The sequence below is a fragment of the Macaca fascicularis genome, chromosome 16 (genome assembly GCF_037993035.2).
Source record: "Macaca fascicularis isolate 582-1 chromosome 16, T2T-MFA8v1.1".
NCBI lineage: Eukaryota > Metazoa > Chordata > Mammalia > Primates > Cercopithecidae > Macaca > Macaca fascicularis.
The window spans coordinates 38,595,116-38,618,601 of record NC_088390.1 but is presented as its reverse complement, the minus strand read 5'-3'; the positions used below and the strand labels follow the sequence as shown (position 1 = coordinate 38,618,601).

General features: G+C 38.0%; 1 protein-coding gene across 26 annotated transcripts in view; it reads right to left on the bottom strand.

Annotated features, from left to right (window-relative positions):
- RHOT1 (ras homolog family member T1) overlaps nt 1-23,486 on the bottom strand; it is a 107,823-nt gene that overhangs the window by 22,873 nt on the left and 61,464 nt on the right. For 3 of the 26 annotated variants that reach the window (XM_065531205.1, XM_005583379.4, XM_065531204.1), the window contains 6 exons: nt 20,648-20,767; nt 19,434-19,636; nt 18,289-18,384; nt 16,467-16,589; nt 4,154-4,297; nt 1,334-2,443 (listed from right to left, as the gene is read on the bottom strand). In XM_065531205.1, the coding sequence (XP_065387277.1) occupies nt 2,326-2,443; nt 4,154-4,297; nt 16,467-16,589; nt 18,289-18,384; nt 19,434-19,636; nt 20,648-20,767 (804 nt within the window). In that variant the 3' untranslated portion in view covers nt 1,334-2,325. Of the gene's footprint in view, nt 1-1,333; nt 2,444-4,153; nt 4,298-14,841; nt 14,956-16,466; nt 16,590-18,288; nt 18,385-19,433; nt 19,637-20,647; nt 20,768-23,486 lie in introns of those variants that run through there. The other 23 variants (XM_074018967.1, XM_005583382.4, XM_074018966.1 and 20 more) reach the window with 12 other exon arrangements.

Below are 23,486 nucleotides of genomic sequence, written 5' to 3'. Positions count from 1 at the left end.
ACTCTTGGTAAGCTAGCTTCTTTCCTCTGCTTCTCACAAACGCAACAACCTATAAAGCATTTAAAGCAGTATTTCAGACAAACTAGAAAAGAGCTTGGAAAAAATTAACTGCCATTGCAAACTATACAACTGACATAAATTTGGTAAGTGGGAAATTCTCAGAAAATAATAAAAATGAGGAGTCAGGCCGGGTGTGGGGGCTCACACCTGTAATCCCAGCACTTTGGGAGGCTGAGATGGGAGGACTGCTTGAGCCCAGGAGTTCAAGGATGCGGTGAGCTATGATCGTGCCACTGCACTCCAGCCTGAGCAACAGAGTGAGACCTTGTCTTATAAAAAAATAAATAAAAATAAAAAATGAAGTGTCTATGTTATTTTGCAAGCTAGTAAGTGATACTGTTACTAGTTGCTCAAGAGGTGTGATCTTGTAAGAAAATGTCCTTTAGAACGGCAAAGGGGAAAAATCATGTTAAAGGAGAAAATAAACATGCAAACAACAGTAGAAACCACATTAATTAGCTATGTGAAGGGGAAAACAATTGGCCTTTTACCAGAATAGACTTCTCTACAACTTTTAAATAAATATCCTCTTACATGTATACATCGTACTTGACCGTTTTCCTAATGATTTTTTTTTTTTTTTTGAGATGAAGTCTTGCTCTGTTGCCCAGGCGGAGTGTAGTGGTATGATCTCGGTTGACTGCAACCTCTGCCTCCTGGGTTCAAGCAATTCTCCTGCCTCAGCCTCCCGAGTAGCTGAGATTACAGGCATGTGCCACCACACCTGGCTAATTTCTTGTATTTTTAATGGAGACGGGTTTTTGCCGTGTTGGCCAGGCTGGTCTTGAACTCCTGACCTCAAGTGATCTGCCTGCCTCAGCCTCCCAAAGTGCTGGGATTACAGGCGTGAGGCATCACAACTGACTCAGCATTTTTTTTTTTTTTTTTTGAGATGTAGTTTCACTCTTGTTGCCCAGGCTGGAGTGCAATGGCGCGATCTCAGCTCACCACAATCTACACCTCCCAGGTTCAAACGATCTCCTGCCTCAGCCTCCCAAGTAGCTGGGATTACAGGCATGTGCCACCATGCCCAGCTAATTTTTTGTATTTAGTAGAGACAGGTTTTCACCATGTTGGTCAGGCTAGTCTCGAACTCCTGATCTCAGGTGATCCACCCACCTCGGCCTCCCAAAGTGCCGGGATTACACGATTGAGCCACCACTCCCTACTGAGTATTCCTTTTACACAAACAATTCTCAATATGAGAGACAGAAACCAGAGGACTTCACTCACATCTGTACAGAAATACTTCAGAAGACAAAAGAACTCAAGATCACAGTACACAGCAGTTATTTATTTAAATACTTGAAAAGGCGGATGATGGAAAAAATAGGTTTATCATGAGAGTTTATATTCATTAGATTTATCATTTAAAAAATTACTGCCTCTAGGTTATCCTAGCCTGATATAGAACACTTGGTGACACATGCAGTTACTGTAATAGACTATAATAGACACAGCCATTATAGAATGATTTACACTTGGGAGGAAATTCAACAGTAGTAAGGGTGACTCTTTATTTAAACTAAAAACATTGGTAATATACAAATTGGTTTTTTTTTTCATTTCATTGAAAGGGCTATAAAATTCAACATACTGACAAAAGAAGCAACATAATCACATAGATAACGTCTCTGCTAATTGCTTTTACCTTACTTCACCCTTAAAGGTGAGCTGCACACTCAGCTACACAATTTTCTAGACTGTGCGATGGCTTCAAGGCTGGCCTACCACAACTGACTGAAAAAAAGTCATGTTGGTAAGCTGACACTGCTTATGTTTTTAAAAACGGAGAGAGAATGGCAAATTGTGCCTCATGTCCTTATAGAATCCAAAGGATCATTCTGAGTAAATGTGAAATAAATAAAGTGTTCCATGAGTAAATACAATCTCTGGGCTAACTTAAACCTAGGAGAGTGAGCCAAGTGAGCACTAACAATACCATTTAGAAATGTCTAGAAACACCATTTCTAGAACTCAGCTTGGGAGACCGTATCTTACCTGAATATGTACATATATTTACAAAATATTCCCTTTTGGCCTCTGGAATTTAGCCATTTTAGTTTGGCTGTTAGCTCTTTTCTTTCCATATGCTAGCCAATACTGCAGTTATAACTATCATTAAAATACTCTTATGCATGAATTACAAATATTAATAAAGTAACTCTGCATGTATAAATATCTCAATATTTCTAGCAGAACTTAAAGCATTCAGAATGTACATAAAAGTATTTGTTTTTGGTAGGGCCAGTATTTCTTTTTATATCATCGCTGTTTCAGTAATGCTTTGTACATAGCAAAGCCCAAAACTGCAAAAACAGTAGCACCAAAACTTGCTCGAAGCCAAAACGTGGAGCTCTTGAGGTCAGCTTGTGTCACGTGCCTGTAGTCAGAAAATATAATTATTACTTAAAACATGATTAGTATGAAAACCTATACCAGTTATTTAGCAGTCTACTTTTAAGTAAGTATTAGTACACTTGTCAAGCTAATTGCATACAGTAATGTTTATCAAAAACATTGATCAATATAGCCATGTATATAATTACTTAATCATTACTTTAAGAAAATGACATAATGTAGACACTAATAAAGACAATTAGCTACTTTGTGGGAGTAGACATCCAAATTTGTAAACGTTTTTTTCACACGGGAAAAAAAGAAGTTAGACAAATCAATCTAGCATTTTGTAATACCATATGGTCCTTCAAAATGAAAATTAAGGTGGTGTTCCCACAATTTTGAGGATCATATTCATGGTTAAATAATGTGCAATCTCCTATCCCCAGGAACTGAAAGCTATTTTGTAAGCAGTTAAGTGACAAGTGACAATACTTTTCTAAGAGAAATGATTAAAGTCAACTTTGGAAACACTGAGCCTCATAAAAATTTACAAAAAACACCACCCCAAAAAACCGAAAGGGGGAGGGGAAGATTTATCAGTTTGCATTAATTTGGTTACTGCTAATTAAAGAGAAAAAAAAACAATCCCTGGTGTTAGTCAGACAGGCAGTGATAATGGTACCAACTAACGGACATAATGTAACGTGATGGATTGAAAGGCAATGACATAAAGGAAGCCATAGTATGCATGACAAGGGACAGCCTGTACCACAAACTGAGTTGTGAGCATGCTTAGTAAGTACCCTCAAGAGTCTCAAGTATGACAGCTTACCATGAAGAGGATAAAGCTCTAAAGAAAAGGTCAGAACGTTTTATTTAAATGTCACTGAAGTCTTAGTTACTAAGTGAACACAATTGAGATGATGTAGAAAACTTAAAAAATTGGCCGGGTGCAGTGGCTCATGCCTGTAATCCCAGCACTCTGGGAGGCCAAGACGGGTGGATCACCTGAGGTCAGGAGTTCGAGACCGGCCTGGCCAACATGGTGAAACCCTGTCTCTACTAGAAATATAAAAATTAGCCGGGCATGGTGGTGGGTGCCTGTAATCCCAGCTACTTGGGAGGCTGAGGCAGGAAAATTGCTTGAACCTAGGAGACAGAGGCTGCAGTGAGCCGACATGATGCCACTGCACTCTAGCCTAGGTGACAGAGTGAGACTCCATCTCAAAAAAAAAAAAAGAAAGAAAACTTACAAAATTAAGAGCTTAGAGAGACTGTCTAGTTTAGATTATTTTATAACTAAGTTAAACAGATTTGAGGCAAAAGTCAGATATCATTAAAAGACCAAGGTACTGACATATGCAAAAGAGTTAAGAGCCAAGAATTCAAACTGCACAAAACTACTTTGCCTCAGTAACAGTCAAAGTGAACAGATTAGTTATCACAAAATAGAGTCTGTACATCCCTAGGACAAAAGTCTACAACACAAGCTAGAGTGCTCCATGCTTAACACCACAACAAAGCAAGACACAACACTCCAATTCTCACCCTCACCAGTTTCTATTTTTAAAAAAATCACTCCTCACATAATTATTTCTTACAAAGCAAAGTGATATCACAGATTCATTCCAGCTTGCAAGTTAGTTTTTCCAACAGGCAGTGTTTCATTAAAAAAAAAGTCAGAGAAGAAAACGCTTAGGTTTTTCAAGTTGGAAAAATTCCAACTAGACCAACCCATTGGAAATGTTACCTGGCTTCAAGAAAAAGTGGACCATGAGATGACTCCATGAAGATGGAATCTTCTACAGAGCTGACAGCGTGCACCTGGTGAGTAATACTGCCTTCGTCGTCTGCTAACAGCATGGCACCCCACTCAGCTACCCGGGCTCTTAACCTTTTATATACATGCATACAGTTTGCAGTTCACAGCAGAGCTCACAAAAAAGGGGACTCAAAATAACATCTCTCAATTATGCATCCCACACATAAATTGAGTTGCCACACTATATGATGGATCTCATGTTTTCTATATTTAAAATAAATGTATTCTATAGCAAATTGCCAAACTTAAAAAAAAATCTATCTGTATGTACTCTCTCAACAAACACACACACACCCACCGCAGACAAGGAAATCTAAAGCTGTTATATATATTCTCTAAACATCCCTATGAGTCTGGTCTTGGTACATCTGAAATACCAAGTCCTCTAAACCAACACCATAAGCAGTACCTGACAACATGTAGTAACCATAAGTATTCATCAGAAATGAGGTTAACGACTATTAGTCATGAAGTTTACAGATGATTATAACTTTGGATTATCAAAAACTACAAATATATATCTGTGAAAAAATTGAGTCCAACATCCCAAACTCATAGACCACCATGGATCTATGACAAGAGTAACAAAAGTTTACAACTCCTAGTCAATGCAGATGTATAGAATTTAAAGTCAGATCACAGGCTAAAGATGCATTAGAGGTTTCTCTTCATCTTTGGTCTCCCTGTGATTATCACGCATCTGCACTGACGGATTTATTTTATTTTATTTTAAAATTTTTACATTTATTTTTTAACTTAGGAGGGAAAAAGAATTAGGATTTAAGCTAACTATAATCACATTGAAATCAATCAAAACGATTTCTCATAAATAGTCTTCAAATATGGACATCTGTTTCACAGAGCTCCCTGTGGTTTTCTGTTTGTTTGTTTATAGAGATGAAGTCTCACTATGTTGTCCAGGCTGGTCTTGAACTCCTGAGCTCAAGCAATCCTTCCACCTTGACCTCTATAACTGCTGGAACTACAGGCTGGTCTCCCCTGTGTTTTAAGACACATGAAATAATATATTCTGACTGATCTTATTGCTTAGTTTTCTTTTGCATTTCAAGATTAATATAGATACATGTTCAAGATACAGCTAGTTTAAAACTTAAGGTAAATATTAACTTATAAAATATATTTCAATGGCTCCATCAATGTTACAGTAGCTATTTAAGACAATTTTAGACATGGAAAATTACTTACAGAACTATTTTACACCTTTACCACCTGCATGTAAAGGCTGCACTACCAGGTTCTATTTATAAAAGAGAAAGCATTTAAAATGGAGGGCACACTTATCATTGCTTAACTGATACCATTTCAATAGAGAATAGTGTGGTCTCGCATGTATTCCAAAAGTATCAAAAACTAACTCATGTTTGTCCTTTCAGTTCTCAAACAGAGGCAAGTAACAGTTTCATAAAGCTTCTGGCTCATTTATTTATTTCTTTCTTTTTCTTTTTATTTTTTTGGAGACAGACGAATTCTCACTCTGTCGCTAGGCTGGAGTGCAGTGGCGTGATCTCAGCTCACTGCAACCTCCGCCTCCCAGGTTCAAGTGATTCTCCTGCCTCAGCCTTCCGAGTAGCTGGGACTACAGGTGCATGCCACCACGCCCAACTAATTTTTGTATTTTTAGTAGAGACAGGGTTTCACCATGTTGGCCACGACGGTCTCGATCTCCCGAACTCAAGTGATCCACCCACCTTGGCTTCCCAAAGGGCTGAGATTACAGGCGTGAGCCACCATGCCCAGCTGCTTCTGGCTCATTTCTAAACTTAAGCAGAAACAATTCTTCCACAGTTCAAAAGCATAATTCTTTCAAAATGACTTACAGAAAATACCATCTTAGAATAACTTACAGTATCTTATTGCATAGTTTTCTTTCTTTCTAAAGTTTATTTTCAAAGATAAAAAAAGTTAATATACACTCATTAGAAAATAAGGCAAAGTAAGAAAAAAATCATTTATGTTACCCAAGGCAACAAATTAAAATGTCAGGTATTTCCTTTTAGACTTTTTTTTTTTTTTTTTTTTTGAGACAGAGTCTCACAATCTCAGCTCACTGCAACCTCCACCTCCCGGCTTCAAGTCATTCTTGTGCCTCAGGCTCCCGAGTAGCTGGGATTACAGGTGTGTACCACCATGCCCAGCTAATTTTTGGTATTTTTAGTAGAGATGGGTTTTCACCATGTTGACCAGGCTGGTCTCAAACTCCTGACCTCAAGTGATCTGCCTGCCTCAGCTTCCCAAAGTGCTGGGATTACAGGTGTGAGCCACTGTGACCAGCCCCTTTTAGACTTTTTCTATGTATTTTTTACATAGCTGCAAACACAGTGTGTGTATAATTCTATATATTTTTCACACTTGTTATAAGGCATGGACTTCTTCATCAATTATGGAAACATTCTAAATAGCTGGATTATATTCTATTATCCTATTGCTGGCTATCTCCTTTTGTTTTATTATTTTACTTTTCAGAGACAGCGTCTTGCTGTGTCACCCAGGCTGGATAGTGCAGTGGTACAATCCTAGCTCACCGCAGCCTTGAACTGCTGAGCTCAAGTGATCTTCCTGCTTCAGCCACATAAGTAGCTGGGACTACAGGTGTATGCTATCATGCCTGGATAATTTTCATTTTTCTTGTAGAGATGGGGTCTTGCTATGTTACACAGGCTAGTCTTGAACTCCTGGCCTCAGCCTCCCAAAGTGCTGGGATTATAGGCATAAGCCACCATGCCCAACCGGGCTATCTCCATTTATTTGTGGCTACAAAAAAAAGACTATCTTTCTACATAAAATTTTTCTCCATATTTAGGATGTTTTCATTAAGATAGACTTCCCAGAATTAAATGTTACAAGGTCAAAAACGTGTATGTGTGTCTATGTAAAAAGGGTTTTTTCTAACCTAGTGATATATCAAAATCACCAAACTTTCCTACTCTATGTGGAATAAGATCATTTAGTTAAGCAGTATGTCTTTTTACAACATTAGAAATAATGACTAACTGTTGAATATAACCCTAACTAATCATTCACAGTTTGTTAGAGCTTTCAAGTTCTTAGTTGAAAATTACTGTGTCTGGGATGTTGGCTTTCTGGCTTAGAAGTGCTGAAGGCCCATAAATATATCAGACGTCAAGTTCTCCTTGACATAGGTGTAGGAGCCAACCAACACATCTGGACTTGGGTTTTATTAAGGCCGCTACTTAATAATGCAGAGAGAAGAAAATGTTGCAAAAATTCAGGTAATAAAGAGTTAAATGAATAACTGTGTGAACAGTCACACAAGGCATATGCAGACTGGCCAAAATTCCTATGTACCTTTGCACTGAGTATCTTTAGTGCAAGGGCATACAAAATACTTTTAATTAACCCTGCAACTTAAGGTGAATATAAAAACATGAACTGGCTGGGCACAGAGGCTCACACTGTAATCCCAGATCTTTGGGGGGCTGAAGTTGGAGGACTGCTTGAGGCCAGGAGTTCAAGACCAGCCTGGGCAACACAGAGGAAGGGTAAGAATTCAGAAATTGTTACCCAGATATCAATTAACCTGGTCTTAGACTGTAAGCTGTGATGCAGATGAAAAGAAAAGCTCAGTAGAAAATACTCAAAGGAAGCAAAACTGAGAGACTTTACTCAGAGGCGCTCCAGAGAGTCATTTTTATCAGTCTTCCCCACAATTTCTCAGAAATGTATTTGAATTTCCTATTTTTCACTCCTCATCTCACCATCTTATTCTTTCCAAAATACAACTAAGAGATGTACAAATGCACTAATGTGAATGGTCTTCTAATTTTACAACTCTATCCATATATATATATCTCAGGTATAGATTTTTAAGATAATACTCTAAAACAACCAACATAACTGTAATGTGAGTGTATCTAAAGTTACCAGGGCACAGAGATATCATATTTAGCTTTTTCTTATTTGTAATTACGTATCTCAAGTTGAAAACTATACTGAGGTCACCAAACTACAGTAAATTTTTCTGTCTTTATTTATTTATTTAAAGACAGGGTCTTGCTCTTATTCAGGCTGGAATGCAGTGGCATGAACACAGCTCACTGCAGCCTCAACCTCCTGGGCTCAGGTGATCCTTCTGCCTTAGCCTCCCATGTAGCTGGGACCCCAAAAGCATGCTACCACATCTGGCTAATTTATGATTTTTTGTAGAGATGGGGGTCTTAATACAACTTTGTTGCCCAGACTGGTCTGGAACTCCTGGGTTCACATAATCCTACTGCCTCGATCTCCAAAACTGCTGAAATTATGAGTGTGAAACACTGTGCCCAGCTCTATTTTTTTTTTTTTCAGACAGAATCTCATTGTGTCACCCAGGCTAGAGTACAGTGGCACAAACACAGCTCACTACAGCCTTGACCTCCTGGACTCAAGCAAACCTCTCACCTCAACCTCCTATATAGCTGGGACCACAGGTGTGAGCCATCACACCCAGCTTTTTTTTTTTTTTTTGAGACGGAGTCTCGCTCTGTCACCCAGGCTGGAGTGCAGTGGCCGGATCTCGGCTCACTGCAAGCTCCGCCTCCCGGGTTTACGCCATTCTCCTGCCTCAGCCTCCCAAGAGCTGGGACTACAGGCGCCCGCCACCTCACCCCGCTAGTTTTTTGCATTTTTTAGTAGAGACGGGGTTTCACCGTGTTAGCCAGGATGGTCTCGATCTCCTGACCTCGTGATCTGCCCGTCTCGGCCTCCCAAAGTGCTGGGATTACAGGCGTGAGCCACCGCGCCCGGCCTTTTTTTTTTTTTTTTTACTTTTTGTAGAGACAGGATCTCACTTTGTGACCTAGGCTGGTCCCGAACTCCTGAGCTCAAGTGATCCTCCTGCCTTGACCTCCCAAAGTGCTGGGATTAGAAGCATGAGCCACTGCACTTGGCCCTTTTCTATTTTCAAATATTCCACTAAAAAAAAAGTCTTCTGAGGCCGGGCATGGTGGCCCATGCCTGTAATCTCAGCATTTGGGAGGCAGAAGAAGCCAGATCACTTGAGGTCAGGAGTTCAAGATCAGCCTGGCCAACATGGTGAAACCCATCTCTACTAAAAATACAAAAAATTAGCCAGGTGTGGTGGTGCATACCTGTAATCCCAGCTACTTGGGAGCTGAGGCAGGAGAATCGCTTGAACCTGGGAGGTGGGGGTTGCAGTGAGCCGAGATAGGGCCACTGCACTCCAGCCTGGGCAACAAAGTCAGACTCTATCATAAAATAAAATTAAAAAATAAAATTAAAAAAATAAAAAATAAAATAAAATAAAATATTAGAAATTAAAAAAAAAAAAGTCTTCTGAACTCTCTGCTTTTATTTCTCCAAATGTTTCATTCTGGTGAAGTATTTTCTTTCTTTCTTTTTTTTTTTTGAGATGGAGTCTTTGCTCTGTCACCAGGTTGGAATGCAGTGGTGCGATCTCAGCTCACTGCAACCTCCGCCTCCTGGGTTCAAGCAATTCTCCTGCCTCAGCCTCCTGAGTAGCTGGGACTACAGGTGCGCACCACCACGCCCAGCTAATTTTTGTATTTTTAGTAGAGACGGGGTTTCACCATGTTGGCCAGGATGGTCTCAATCTCTTGACCTCATGATCTGCCCTCCTTGGCCTCCCGAAGTGCTGGGATTACAGGCGTGAGCCACAGTGCCTGGCCATATTTTCTATATCTACTTTTAATAATAATGCCACTATAGCTAATAACAATTTTAATAAGGACAATTCTCCTAACTGAGCCAATAGGCATAAAATATTTCAATAGGATATTTATTAGGATAAATATTTAATAGGATAAATAGGTTAAGGAATCAATATACAGTGTCTAGCAGCTTCAACACAAACCATAAGCAAGCTGTTAACTGAGCATGCCTAAATAGTAACACACTTTGGGAAAGGACACGGGTGTGTACTAATGTCAAGAAATGCTTCACCAAGCATTAGAAGAATCTGAATTTACAGATGATCATGAATACAAAGGAAATGCTCCAACATCTATATGTTAACTAGTGATACTTAAAGATCACGTAAGACAAACTTCACCTTGTCATGTCCTTTAATATATTAACCAAATGACAAAAAAATTAAAAATTATAAGAAGCAGCAGCTTACTTAATGAAATCTATTAAACTCTTGTATAACTTTAAATATATAACTATGTATACAAATTCACGAACAATCTTATAAGGACCTTCATACAAGGGAATAAATAAGTTTCATAAGAAACTAACGGGCCGGGCGCGGTGGCTCAAGCCTGTAATCCCAGCACTTTGGGAGCCGAGACGGGCGGATCACGAGGTCAGGAGATCGAGACCATCCTGGCTAACATGGTGAAACCCCGTCTCTACTAAAAAAAATACAAAAAACTAGCCGGGCGAGGTGGCGGGCGCCTGTAGTCCCAGCTACTCGGGAGGCTGAGGCAGGAGAATGGCGTGAACCCGGGAGGCGGAGCTTGCAGTGAGCTGAGATCCGGCCACTGCACTCCAGCCTGGGCGACAGAGCGAGACTCCGAGACTCCGTCTCAAAAAAAAAAAAAAAAAAAAAAGAAACTAACGCAGGACTTCCTTGGATAAAATATTTTACTATAACATAATATTCCAAGGACTCTTAGATTTCCAACATTTAACAACATTAAGATTTTTAGAAACCTATCCTCTTCATAAGGCAATCCTATGAAAAAGCAGTTCATTTTTGTCTGACAATATTAAAATCCTTTTTTCAACAAAGGACTCCTATATTAAGTAATGAATTTCACGCTACATAAAGGAAGAACTTGGGTGATTATTAAAGCAATATGGGTGAATGAAGTCAGTCATTAATGAATGGCTTAAATGTCACACACATATTTAATCTAAAAATACATTATAAATAGGGTAAAAAATGCAATAGGTATGCTGTCCATCACGCTTTTGGGCCTCTGTAAATACTCAGTGTGAACTATGCGCTTGGTTGTCAAACTCTAATGCTGCCACTGAACTTAAGAAGTAGCACGAACCAACAATGTATATGGCTAATGCAAATAATAAAATAGAATGAAAGAAATCCTAAAACCAAAACGTGCACAAAGGAAATCATGCCCAAATAACAAACTGTAAAATAAACAATATTTGATTAAATAACAGGTTAGAGGAAGTGATGGGATTATACACAAAAACTTAGCTGGGAAGGAGACTGAGAGTATTAAAAAATTACTAAGTGACACAAACAAACAAATGAAAACAAACATCTAAAAAAAGGACAAATTAAAGTTCACGACACACTACAATCTAGAAACATTCTCATGCAAAGCAGGAGTGTTCTCAAGTCAGAGTAATAAATACTTAACAAATAAAAATCCTGGGTAGTTCAAACCAACAATCAAGCTCATCTATATATAATCACTTTCAAATTTAAAAGATATTTAAAATATAAAATATATTCAAAAGATCTTTTTCTCCAGTAATGTAATTTATACCACTTGAAATGAAAGCAGTCCCAAAGATTAAAATCATCTGACCACATGTTAATCATTCTCCAAATGTATTTAAATTCAAATAGTTCCAGTTATTCATAAATTAGTCTAAAGGAAAACATAAACCTATCCAGATCTAAGAGTGAGATCATAATTACCAAGAGACAGATTACATGTGAGATAGATGTGTGTTTAATACTACTCTCACATGTCAAAGTCAATATACGTTCAATTAAATTGGAAATAATTTTTTTATTATTTCTATATTTAAAATATATAATGTTAGTAAATAAGTTCAAGAAAAAAGACAATTTTTTTCTCATAAAAGAAAAAACACTTGCAGAAATTAACCTCTTGAAACTGCCTAATTCATTATCAGGTTATATAGCACTTTTCTTTTTAGCATGAAGGACTAACATCACTGAAAATATAAGCAAAGTTAAAAAATGTTTTTCTTAGAGACATAATATTTAGAAAGATGCGTAAAAGCAGGTTCCATATCTTCTTCATTTTCAAATTTTGCCCCAGTTCACAGCAGGTTCCTATTCAAAGCAGGTACTTAAATTAAGTACTCTGAATGAATAAACCAAATCAAGGTGAGGTTAGGAGAGAGTAGGGTAATAAGAGAATGTGGCCTCAATCAAACATGTATCATATCTGGTAGCAATTTGTATTTCAGTGACCAAAATTTTTACAAGCACTCTAAAACAATTGCTGATTTGAGACCCATACTTGTCTACTAATTTAATTCTTTGCAGACATTCAATGAAACTTTTTACTTAAATAAAAATGACGGCTGGGCGAGGTGGCGCACACCTGTAATCCCAGCACTTTGGGAGCCTGAGGCGGGCAGATCACCTGAGGTCAGGAGTTCGAGACCAGTTTGAAACACGGCGAAACTAAAAATACAAAAGTTAGCCGGGCAAGGTGGCACATGCCTGTGCTCCCAGCTACTCAGGAGGCTGAGGCACAAGAATCACTTGAACCTGGGAGGTGGAGGTTGCAGTGAGCTGAGATCATGCCACTGCACTCCAGCCTGGGTGGCAGAGTGAGACTCCATCTCAAAAAACAAACAAACAAACAAACAAAGACAAGCCTTTTAGAACTGCTCTTTTACAATTCTAAATCAAACACTAAGCATGGTAGTTCTGATATCTAAAAACAAAGACTTAGGACCTAGTGGTAAGTGAGAACCCTCCACCCTCCCTATGAATAAACTACAGTGAAAAAGTTTTAAATGACTTTTACTTAATCAGTCTTTTTTGTGCTTAACATTAGGATATGTCTAACACAGGAAACCAATAGTGACCAACTAATAACAGCTGCCAAAACCTGAGAAGTTAACAGGGAAAAGTGGTTCCATTCTCATCCCACCACCCAATAACTTTTTCCAATTTTTCATGGGAAAGGAGTAAAATGGTGGTGGTGGTGATGGGACCAGAGACATTTTCATTCTGTAGGTGTCCTTTTCCTGGGCCTCCATTTTCACAACTAGGCCATACCTTAAGACTGAGGTTGCAAGCTGGTGGACCATAAGCATGCTTTGCTCTGATTAGTACTTTAAAAATTTGTTAATTAATTGCTAATCTCTAAATATCAGGAAATTTCACACCAAAGCCTTGATTTCCAGTCTCTTGTAAAACCAGAAAATCTGGCAACACCAGACCTGTACAACAACAAATGGCCAGAGCTGAGTGGTGGCTGCCTCTTTTAGACAGTGCCTGTCACAGTCCCCACCTCTCCTTGTTTCTTATACTTGGCCACCTTCATTCTTTTACATTATCCATCCAGGACCTGTGGGCACTGAGTTTTTGGCCCCCACCTACCTATCTTACTTACCTTTCATAAAGTAGAAGAAACTCCAGTATGCAGCCCCTAAAATTCCACTGTACTTCTCTTAAATAATTGAAATACTAACGGGGATAAGGAAGGAGCTGTTTGAAAAGTACACTGGATCCTCTACTTGTTGTTTTCATTCTTTCCATTCTTGATTACCAGATGTCAGGATGTGTGCTGACATTACCATTAAATTACTACCAGTTTATAAACAGGTATGACCAAAACTTACTGATTTCTCTTTGAGGGTCACTATATAATTTACTATGTGCAATTGTATTCATTTAATGCACAATCTATCCTATTTCATTTGAAAGCTAACTAAACCAATTTTATTTGAAAGCTAACTAAACCAATCTAGGAATAAAATTGTCACCAGGGACACAGACGATGAATCAATCTGTAATTATGGACAATCAAGAGTTTCTAGAATAGGTAAAAAAAAAAAAAAAAAAAAAAAAATAGGTGGTTTGTGATCAGCAATTATGGGGAGCCAAGGTGAGTCCACCAAAATAAGATATCAAATAGATGTTGCTTGCTAATTAGATAAAATTATGATATTGGTAGATCAGAGGAATATGGAAGAAATTATATACTGATTTTAGAAAAATCCTTCATGAAATATCTGATAAGATAGGAAGATAAAATGTGGGCTGGATAATAGCATATTTTTCATTGACTGAAAAATCCTTTCCCAAGAATTTTGAACCTGTCATTATACTATAGGGCTTGCTCAGTTTAGTACTCTCCCTCTTTCCAACCTCTGCGTATTCAACATCTTTTTTTTTTTATCAGTAACTTGAAAGACAGTACATATCTACCAAATTTGCAAACAGCACAATGCTTAGAGAGATATATAATGGGACAAATGACAGAAATAATGTTCGAAATGATTGAACTAGAACAAATGGATCAAAAAGAAGAATATGACATTTAATAGAGATATGTATGTATCTGCATTTAGATTTAAAGCATCAACTAAAAAATGCCAAATACACAATTAGAAAGGAGGAGACATCTGTCTCTTCATATGAAAAACATCTGACTTTAATTAACCCCAAGATAATATATGTCAACAGTGGGATGGGACTGCCAAAAAGTTAATTCATGCCCTAGACAGATGCCGTCCTAATTGTGAAACACAGCTGCCCACTGTTCTGGACTACTCACACTAGAAGTGCAACACTGCTTTCTATTCTTGGTGGCACCTTTTAAGAGGTACTGTGAAAACCTAAGGGGCTTTCAGATGAAGACAACCAGGAATGATGAGTTCACTAAACCATCTAATTTAAGAAAAGGCTGAAAGAAATGGGGATGTTCTACCTGGAGAAGAGAAAATTAGGGGAGACATGATGGCCGTCTTCAAATGCCTGAAGGATTGCTATGTTGAAGAGGGAGTAGAATAGTCGTATGTTGTTCTAAAGGGCAGAACTAAAACTAAAGAGAGAAAGTTACAGGGAAAACATTTAGTTAAAAAAAAATAATAAAAGCAAAAGCAAAAACGCTTTCCAATGAGGCAAGCCATCAGCAGATAAACAGCACTCTCTCAGGAAGGCTTGCAGGAAGGCATTCTAACAGGAGGTCAGGCCAGATGAATTCCAGAATCTCTTCCAACTCAACGATTCCCAAAACTGGAGCACCTGAGTGTTGTTTGGTTTGAACTAGCCTTGCATTTTCTGTCAGTCATCATGAGAGAATCTGTCTATGTTACTACTTTACAAGGTGCTGAAGCACAGAAGCAGAACTTTGCCACCAAATGAGTGTGGTGATCCCTTCAAAGCAGTCACCTGAGATGGTTGCATTCTTATTCCAGAGCTGCTAGTGCTCGAAACATCACTGAAACTCTTAGAATGCCTTCAAAATCAGTTTCTGACTCATAGAAGAAATAAACTCACTGTTTCACAGACATATCCACTATATTGCTGGTGGATACAAACTATGGTCATTTGATATAAAGTCTAGCCCTCAGTGAGTGTCTGAATGGTGAGCCAAATAACTGACCCATTTCTAACCAAAACTGAATATTTAGGTTGACATCCATCTTAATCCAGCCCAGCTCCCAATGACTTTTAAATGATTTCAAAAACCTAATGCATATAAATATGACATCAGGTACAAGTTAGTATTCAGCTCCTAAATGCTCAAAAAATGTAAAACTGTTTTGAACAAAGGTAGCATGATCAGAATAAGAATACAACCTTCCAAGATTATTGCTTTGAGGGAATATATGCATCCTTTTTTTTTTTTTCTCTTTCTTTCTTAAAAGCATATTACTTTATAGGATTACTTCATGCTTTTGGTTCAATTATAAAGACCTAAAAAACCAGTACTACAGATCTTTTTCTCTTTTCCATATTCCTTTGAGTTCTTAAAGCTGGTTATTATCCTCATGTCTAGAAACATGTTCTTTCAAATAAACACTCCAGGTGCTTAAAAGTAAAAGTAGATTATAATTATAAATGGTTTCAAGAATAGAATATTTTTTCAAACCCAAAATACTGTTTGCATTACTATGGTTTTAATGAGATATATTATTTCAATGTAAGCTGAGTACAGTATAATATAATATCTTTCATTTAGGATCAATGTGTCTTTTCTTTACTACAAAAGTCCTAATCTATTTCTATTATTTCTATAACTCACAGCCAAAAGATTTTAATTTCCCTATACATATTATCTTTTAATAGGAAAGATAATTTATTTTCCTTATGAAAAAAATCATCCAAAATCTTATTTTACAGTCCTCTAAATATACCTATTAATTTTAAAACATTATTAAGGATGCTTCCAAAACTAAACATTGTCATCACAGTGAGAATTTTAGTGGAAGTTAGTTGGGCATCAGTCAGCTTGTCTTTGTAGTGAGTATCTGTATAATAAATAGTTATCCACTTTTTTCTTTTGTATTTTAACAGAATGCCTGGTACCCAGTAAATAAAGTTAAGAACCTGTTAAGAACTGCAGTGAAGATTTTGTTCTTTACAGATTGCAGCAAGTCTGAGTTGAGGAAGTTCTGACAGATGCAAAATGTACACCTGTTGCAGGTGCACATACAGCGTAACCGGGCATGGCTGCGAAAACACACAGAAGGACAGGAGTTGAGTTCTTACTTACAAATATGGCACAAGTCAGGGCGTGCCAACTTAAAAAAAAAAAAAGACTTAGGCATAAGCAACACTCTTTGTAGAAAGGAAAAGGACAGTGTGGGGCATGCTAAAGTTGTGCAGAATTCCACATTTACCAAAAACATAATAAACAGTAATAGCTTCCTCCTCCCTCCCTGTAGAAAATCTAGGGAAAATTAGCTGACACTTTTGCTTTTTTTGGAGGGGGGATGGAATTATTATTACATGGATTTTTGTGGAATAAATATGCACAGCAATAGATGGCACCCTTGTCTAAATTAATAAAAAGAAAAACTGAGTAAGCCATAAGCACCCACCAAAAGGACAAAGTTTGCTAGCGTTTAAATAACCATTCCCTCCTCCTCCTCCCTCAGCATACACACATGCCTGAAAACCAGGAAGGAGAAGAATGATAAATACACAAATGAGTCAAAAGACAAGTATATTCAACCCTGAGAAGATGTGAACAACAACGTCTTTACTTCATCAAGCACCCTGGCTCTCAAAGGAACTAAATCAAGGTGCTTTATAAATTTCTACTCAAATAAAATATAGGGTTGATTTCATCTGCTACCCAAAAACAGCAGCTAAATATGACAGTATGAAACTCTGGGTAAGGATGTAAAAATCAACAATGGATCCAATTGAAATTAGATATGAAATTTAGGGAGGCTTTTTGACTCCTTTCTGGTTGAGTAGAGTTGTACTAGTTGGTGCAGGCACAGGGGACAACCCATTTCACCTCAGCTCTAACTACCAAAGTAGGGGGTCTCCAATGACTGTTCAGTGGTCAGAGCCACTCATTCATACAAAGCCATCACACCACCCATGAAGAGGTACTGGCTCAGAACCCACTCAGAAGAGCACCACCTGATGAATCAATGACATCAATTCCTGTAACACCTGAACATTTTTTTATAGGCTTCTCAGTCAAAGGACTGGCCCAATCTGACTTGGCTTAGCTTGTGAGATCTGATGAGACCACAGCACACGGTGGCATGGTTGTGGCGATTAGCAGCATTCCCATAATGCCTAATTCCCAACATGAAGAAAAACAAGAATTAATTTTTAAAAAAATCTGTATAGTCTCAAGACATTCCTTTTTCATTTTTTTTTTTTCATTTTTTTTTTTGACTTGTGATGATGAACAAATCACTGCTACTAAGTCACTGCCAGCTGTCATACTGGAATCCATCTGTTATTTTATAAATCAAATCTGATTCTTTAACATACACAAGGCTCCACCCACCAAAAAGGAGAGATGCAAAGTATGCTTAGCAACAGGGAGATGCTTCATGAGAAGTAGTTTGGGATTAACCGTATAAACAAGTGGTCCATGTATGTACATTTATCATATAACACACACACACACACACACGCGCACACACACACACAGAATTACAATAACATGTTTTAAAAATGCAGATGTAAAAACACAGTTGCAGTTACTGTAACTACAAGATTAAAGAAGTACATTTATATAGTAAGGAAGACAACGTAATATACAATTAGGCAGCAAGCCTGACCAAGCAGTGCGTTTCTACATAATTACTAAATGTTAATTATGGCAAGAAAGGAGATTTGGTCATTCTCTAAGAAAATATCAACAAAATCCCACAGAAGTCATAAAGAAAAAGTAACTTACAAAGCAGTTTTTAGAAAGACCCAGATTTTTCTCAAATTCTCTATTCTATCAGTGTGGCCCATGTCTCGGGAGAGTCTGTCTCTGTAATGATCCTCTCTGTAGATAACATACATGAGAGTTTTAAAGCAAAGGTAAAACATAAATAAGGTTTTGGTTATTCTATAATAATAGGAATGACTTGTCTTCGAATACAAATAGAAATTCAAGGGTTTGTTGCATCTAAAAAAAGTATTAGGTAATAAAATAGCAGTAAAGTTAACTCTGACTTTAAAAATCTGTACAAATCAACACCTTTTTGAAAAATGTCAGTCTTGGTTTATAGCAATGTTTGATTATTACTCTATTTTACACTACAATTTTTATAAGAAGAAAAATAATTTAGAGACTAACATAAGAATAAGTAGAATAAGCTATAAAGTCCTGAGAAACGCACTGCCTGAAAAACTATTTTGTTACAAAACAGAATTTATACAAACACACTACTTGAGGGAAATGCCATTAAGAACCATGCAATTTTAAGGCAGTTAGTAAACTACAGAGATGACCACAGTTATGTGCTTGTGCATATGCATGTATATATATATAATAAATGTACATGAAATTTGTGGCTCATAACACTTAATGTAAAACATTTATACAGTAGAAATTCCAATTACAACTACTCTTTACGGCACTTAAAAAAGACATATCCTGAACTCAAGCATACCCATAATTTCAACATAAATTAATAAAAGATTTTAGAAAACTTCATATACCTAAGGTCAATAACAGAAAAATGTAAAAATAAACTTTGTTCATATGAAAATGCTTTATAAGCATAAAACAACATGATGCCAACCCCATTTTATTCCAGTAAAACTATTTTTTAATGCTGGGTAGGGCGTTGTGTTTTATTGTACTATCCTATTAAGATAGTTAGAGCCTGCTCAAAAATATACAAATATTGCCAGAAGTACTGTTTATATTGTTCTATTGAGGCATTCAAACCAAACTTGCATTTACTCACATTTGTACCTTCTCATTACAAAGTATCTTTCTGTTGCTGAACAATTCCTATGTGACAAAGATATTCCCTTCATGGCTAATAATGGCATGCAATGTTATGAACCATGCAACATGAAAATGAAGACAGAGCAAGTACTTACGGATACATGGCCATTGTTGTCAATTTAACAAAGATATCCTTACTGGGGGCATCAGCAGTATTGCAAGTGAAGGCTTGGGGTGGAGGCATTTTGTGTTTCCTGCAGAAATCAGTAGGTGAAATACTATATTCTTGTTTAACTTCATGCAGGTCTGACTTTGCAGCTACGATTAAGCAGGGTATTCTGCTGTCCATAAAGTGTTGCTATGGAATAAAAAATGAAATCAAAATCTGATAATAAGTTCAAAAATTACTATTTAATTAAATGTGAACCACACATTTCCTCCAGAGAGGCAAAGCAACAGTAGTTTCAAAGCGAAAAAATGAACCAAAAGGCAAAGATTAGCAGTAGTCTAGGTAAATTTCATATAATAAATAAGACCCAGACCACTTTTCCAATGTGGATGACAAAACAGACCTATACTGATTCTTTAGATTACAATTTTAAAAAAATGTAATTAAAAACACACATTAAACACACATTATTTTGAAATATGAAGAAATCCACCTAAATTCTTCTATAAAAACTACTTTCATTTTTTCATATCACCTCTAGTCCTTGAACACATGTATTCATATGGTGTTTGTACAGTTGCAGTCATGCTGGACATAATCACTTAAAAATGTAATACTGTGTCCTCCATATTCTTCAGAATTCAAAACCATTTTTAATTTTCCATTTATTGTTTTTAATTTATTTTTTAAATATTGTCTAATATTCCACTAGATTATTTTATCTTCAGTAAATCATCGTCCATTGTCAGCCATCTTGATTATTTCCAGTTTTTTGCTATTTCATAATCTCAAAGTGACTGATAGACTTTCTAAGCTTCAGGTTTATCCTTTTCCTCTGGCTGTTATTCTTGGTATATTTGGCAATATATAATCCATACGTACTACTCTTTTTTTTTCATCAGAGAGAAGGCAGACATATGTAACTTTAACAGCCAGGAAGACCTTGCATTAATGCAAAAGTTCTCAATCAAGAAGCACCTCAGAATCACATGTAGAAAACTTTTAGAAATATATAGGTCTGAGACTCTACCACTTTAGAACAAAACCAGAACCTTTAGGGATAGGGTAAAGATGTATGTATTTTTAAAAAGCTCCACACATGATTTTGTTGCATTTTTGTGATTAGGAAACACCACACTGCAATTCCATAAAAACTCCATATGAAGTTACATTTAGTCATAGTCTGTAGGAGCAACAAACCTTAAAAATCCTGGCACAGTATTCAAAGGATTTGGGATTGCTGACATCATATACCAGGCACACAACATCACAAATGATCTCAGCTTCAGTTAGAAATTCCGATTCTGAGATATCATGCAACTTGTAAAAGAAAAAGACAATGAAATATATAAGTATCATAATATTGATATATTAAGTCATGATAGCTTATTACTTCCTCCCCTGGACTTCCTAGCTTTAAAAGTACTGGTTAAGCATAACTTTTCGGGCCATTTTTAAAAGTAGAAAGTATAGACAAATAAGTATCTTCTGTTTCTGTAGACTAAAAATGGTGATTAAGATTCTGTGGAAGCTTAGCCAAGCACACTGACATGTGCCTGTAGTCCCAGCTACTGGGGAGGCTAAGGCAGGAGAATCGCTTGAGCCTGGAAAGCAGAGGTTACAGTGAGCCAAGATCGTGCCACTGCACTCCAGCCTGGGTGACAGAAGTGAAACCCTGTCTCAAAAAAAAAAAAAAAAAAAAAAGATTCAATGGCAGCTAGTATTAGTGAGTGACTAATGTGTGGCAGCAGACCCTCTACATGCATTGTTTACATTCTACAGAAAAGGAGACGGGCTAGAAAGATTAAGTCAGCTGCCCATGGTACACATCTAGGAAGTTATCAAATCAAAATTTGAACTCAGATATGATTCTCAAATCTATTTTCTTTCCACCACACCACCTTTTCTCCCCCACTAATCAAAAACAAAAAGCAAATAACTCTTTACAGTAAGGTCATTTTGCTCTGTTTCACTGCCACTCTTTGGTGTTTATTATAAAATTTCTTAAATATTCCATCTATGATATAATGATCTCCAACAAGAGTAAAATTCAGGGATGGGCACTGTGGCTCACACCTGTAATCCCAGCACTTTGGAAGACTGAGGTGGGCAAACCGCTTGAGCCCAGGAGTTTGAGACCAGCCCGGGATAGGGTTTCTCCATGTTGGTCAGGCTGGGGTGATCCACCTGCCTCGGCCTCCCAAAGTTTGCTGGGATTACAGGTGTGAGCCACCACACCCGGCCCATATAACCGTCCTTCTACTGTATTTCATGGTATCTTTTCAGCCCTTCTTTTGTACTTTTTTTATTGTTTGTTTGATTTTATTGCTACTTGCAGAGCAGGGCTAACCCACAGGCAGTGTGCCTAGAGTAGCCTATACATTTTTAAGGCTAACATATTTGTTAAATATTCCCTTCCCTGCTAAATAAACTTGATTCAGATTACAGGTAAACTACCAAGCATTAGCAGGATTTTCATATTAATTTCTAGTCAATAGTACAGGAAATAATTTTTTAAAAAATAGAAGTATGCAGCCATAAATAAGGAGTTCATGTCCTTTGCAGAGACATGGATGAAGTTGGAAGCCATCATTCTCAGCAAACTAACACAGGAACAGAAAACCAAACACTGCATGTGTTCTCACTCATAAGTGGGAGTTGAACAATGAGAATACATGGATACAGGGAGGGGCACATCACACACCGGGGCCTGTCGGGGGCTGAGGGGCAAGGGAAGGGAGAACATTAGGACAAATACCTAGTGCATGTGGGTCTGAAAACCTAGATGATGGGTTGACCTATGCAACAAACCTGCACAAGTATCCCAGAACTTAAAGTAAAAAAAAAAAAAAAAAATAGAAGTAGAAGAAAGTAAAAGGGGAGTTCATTTTTTTCACCTTTTTTGTTTTTGTTTTTGAGGTGGAGTCTCACTTTGTCGCCCAGGCTGGGACGCAGTGGCGCAATCTTGGCTCACTGCAACCTCCGCCTCCCAGGTTCACGCAATTCTCCTGCCTCAGCCTCCTAAGTACCTGGGATTACAGGCACGTGCCACCATGCCCAGCTAATTTTTGCATTTTTAGTAGAGACAAGCTTTCACCATGTTGGCCAGGCTGGTCTCGAACTCCTGACCTCAGGTGATCCACCTGACTCAGCCTCCCAAAGTGTCGGGATTACAGGCATGAGCTACTGCGCCTGGCCTAAACCTCTTTTCCTTATAAATTACCCAGTCTTAGGTAGTGTGAGCCACCACACCTGGCCCGTTTTCTTCCACTTTCTTATTGTGGTACAGCTAATGTGCAATTAAGCGTACCAATAGATGAATTTTTATTTATATCTATACCTATGCAATTATCACACAGATAAAAAGACTTAAAATTCTTTTTTTTTCCCCCTGGAGATGGAGTTTTGCTCTTGCTGCCCAGGCAGGAGTGCAATGGCATTATCTCAGCTCACCACAACCTCTGCCTCCCGGGTTCAAGCGATTCTCCTGCCTCAGCCTCCCGAGTAGCTGGGATTACAGGCATGAGCCACCATGCCTGGCTAATTTTGTATTTTTAGTAGAGACGGGGTTTTTCCATGTTGGTCAGGCTGGTCTTGAACTCCCGACCTCAGGTGCTCCACCTGCCCTGGCCTCCCAAAGTGCTGGGATTACAGGCATGAGCCACCACGCCCAGCCAAAAAGACTTAAAATTCTAATGAATAAACCAGATGAAAAAAAATAAAATCAAGCTTGGTAGCACATGCCTGTAGTCCCAGCTCCTTGGGAGGCTGAGGTGGGAGATCCCTTGAGTCCAAGAGCTAGCCAGGACAACATAGTTAAGACTGTGTCTCTAGGCCGGGCGCGGTGGCTCAAGCCTGTAATCCCAGCACTTTGGGAGGCCGAGACGGGCGGATCACGAGGTCAGGAGATCGAGACCATCCTGGCTAACACGGTGAAACCCCGTCTCTACTAAAAAAATACAAAAAACTAGCCGGGCGAGGCGGCGGGCGCCTGTAGTCCCAGCTACTCGGGAGGCTGAGGCAGGAGAATGGCGTGAAC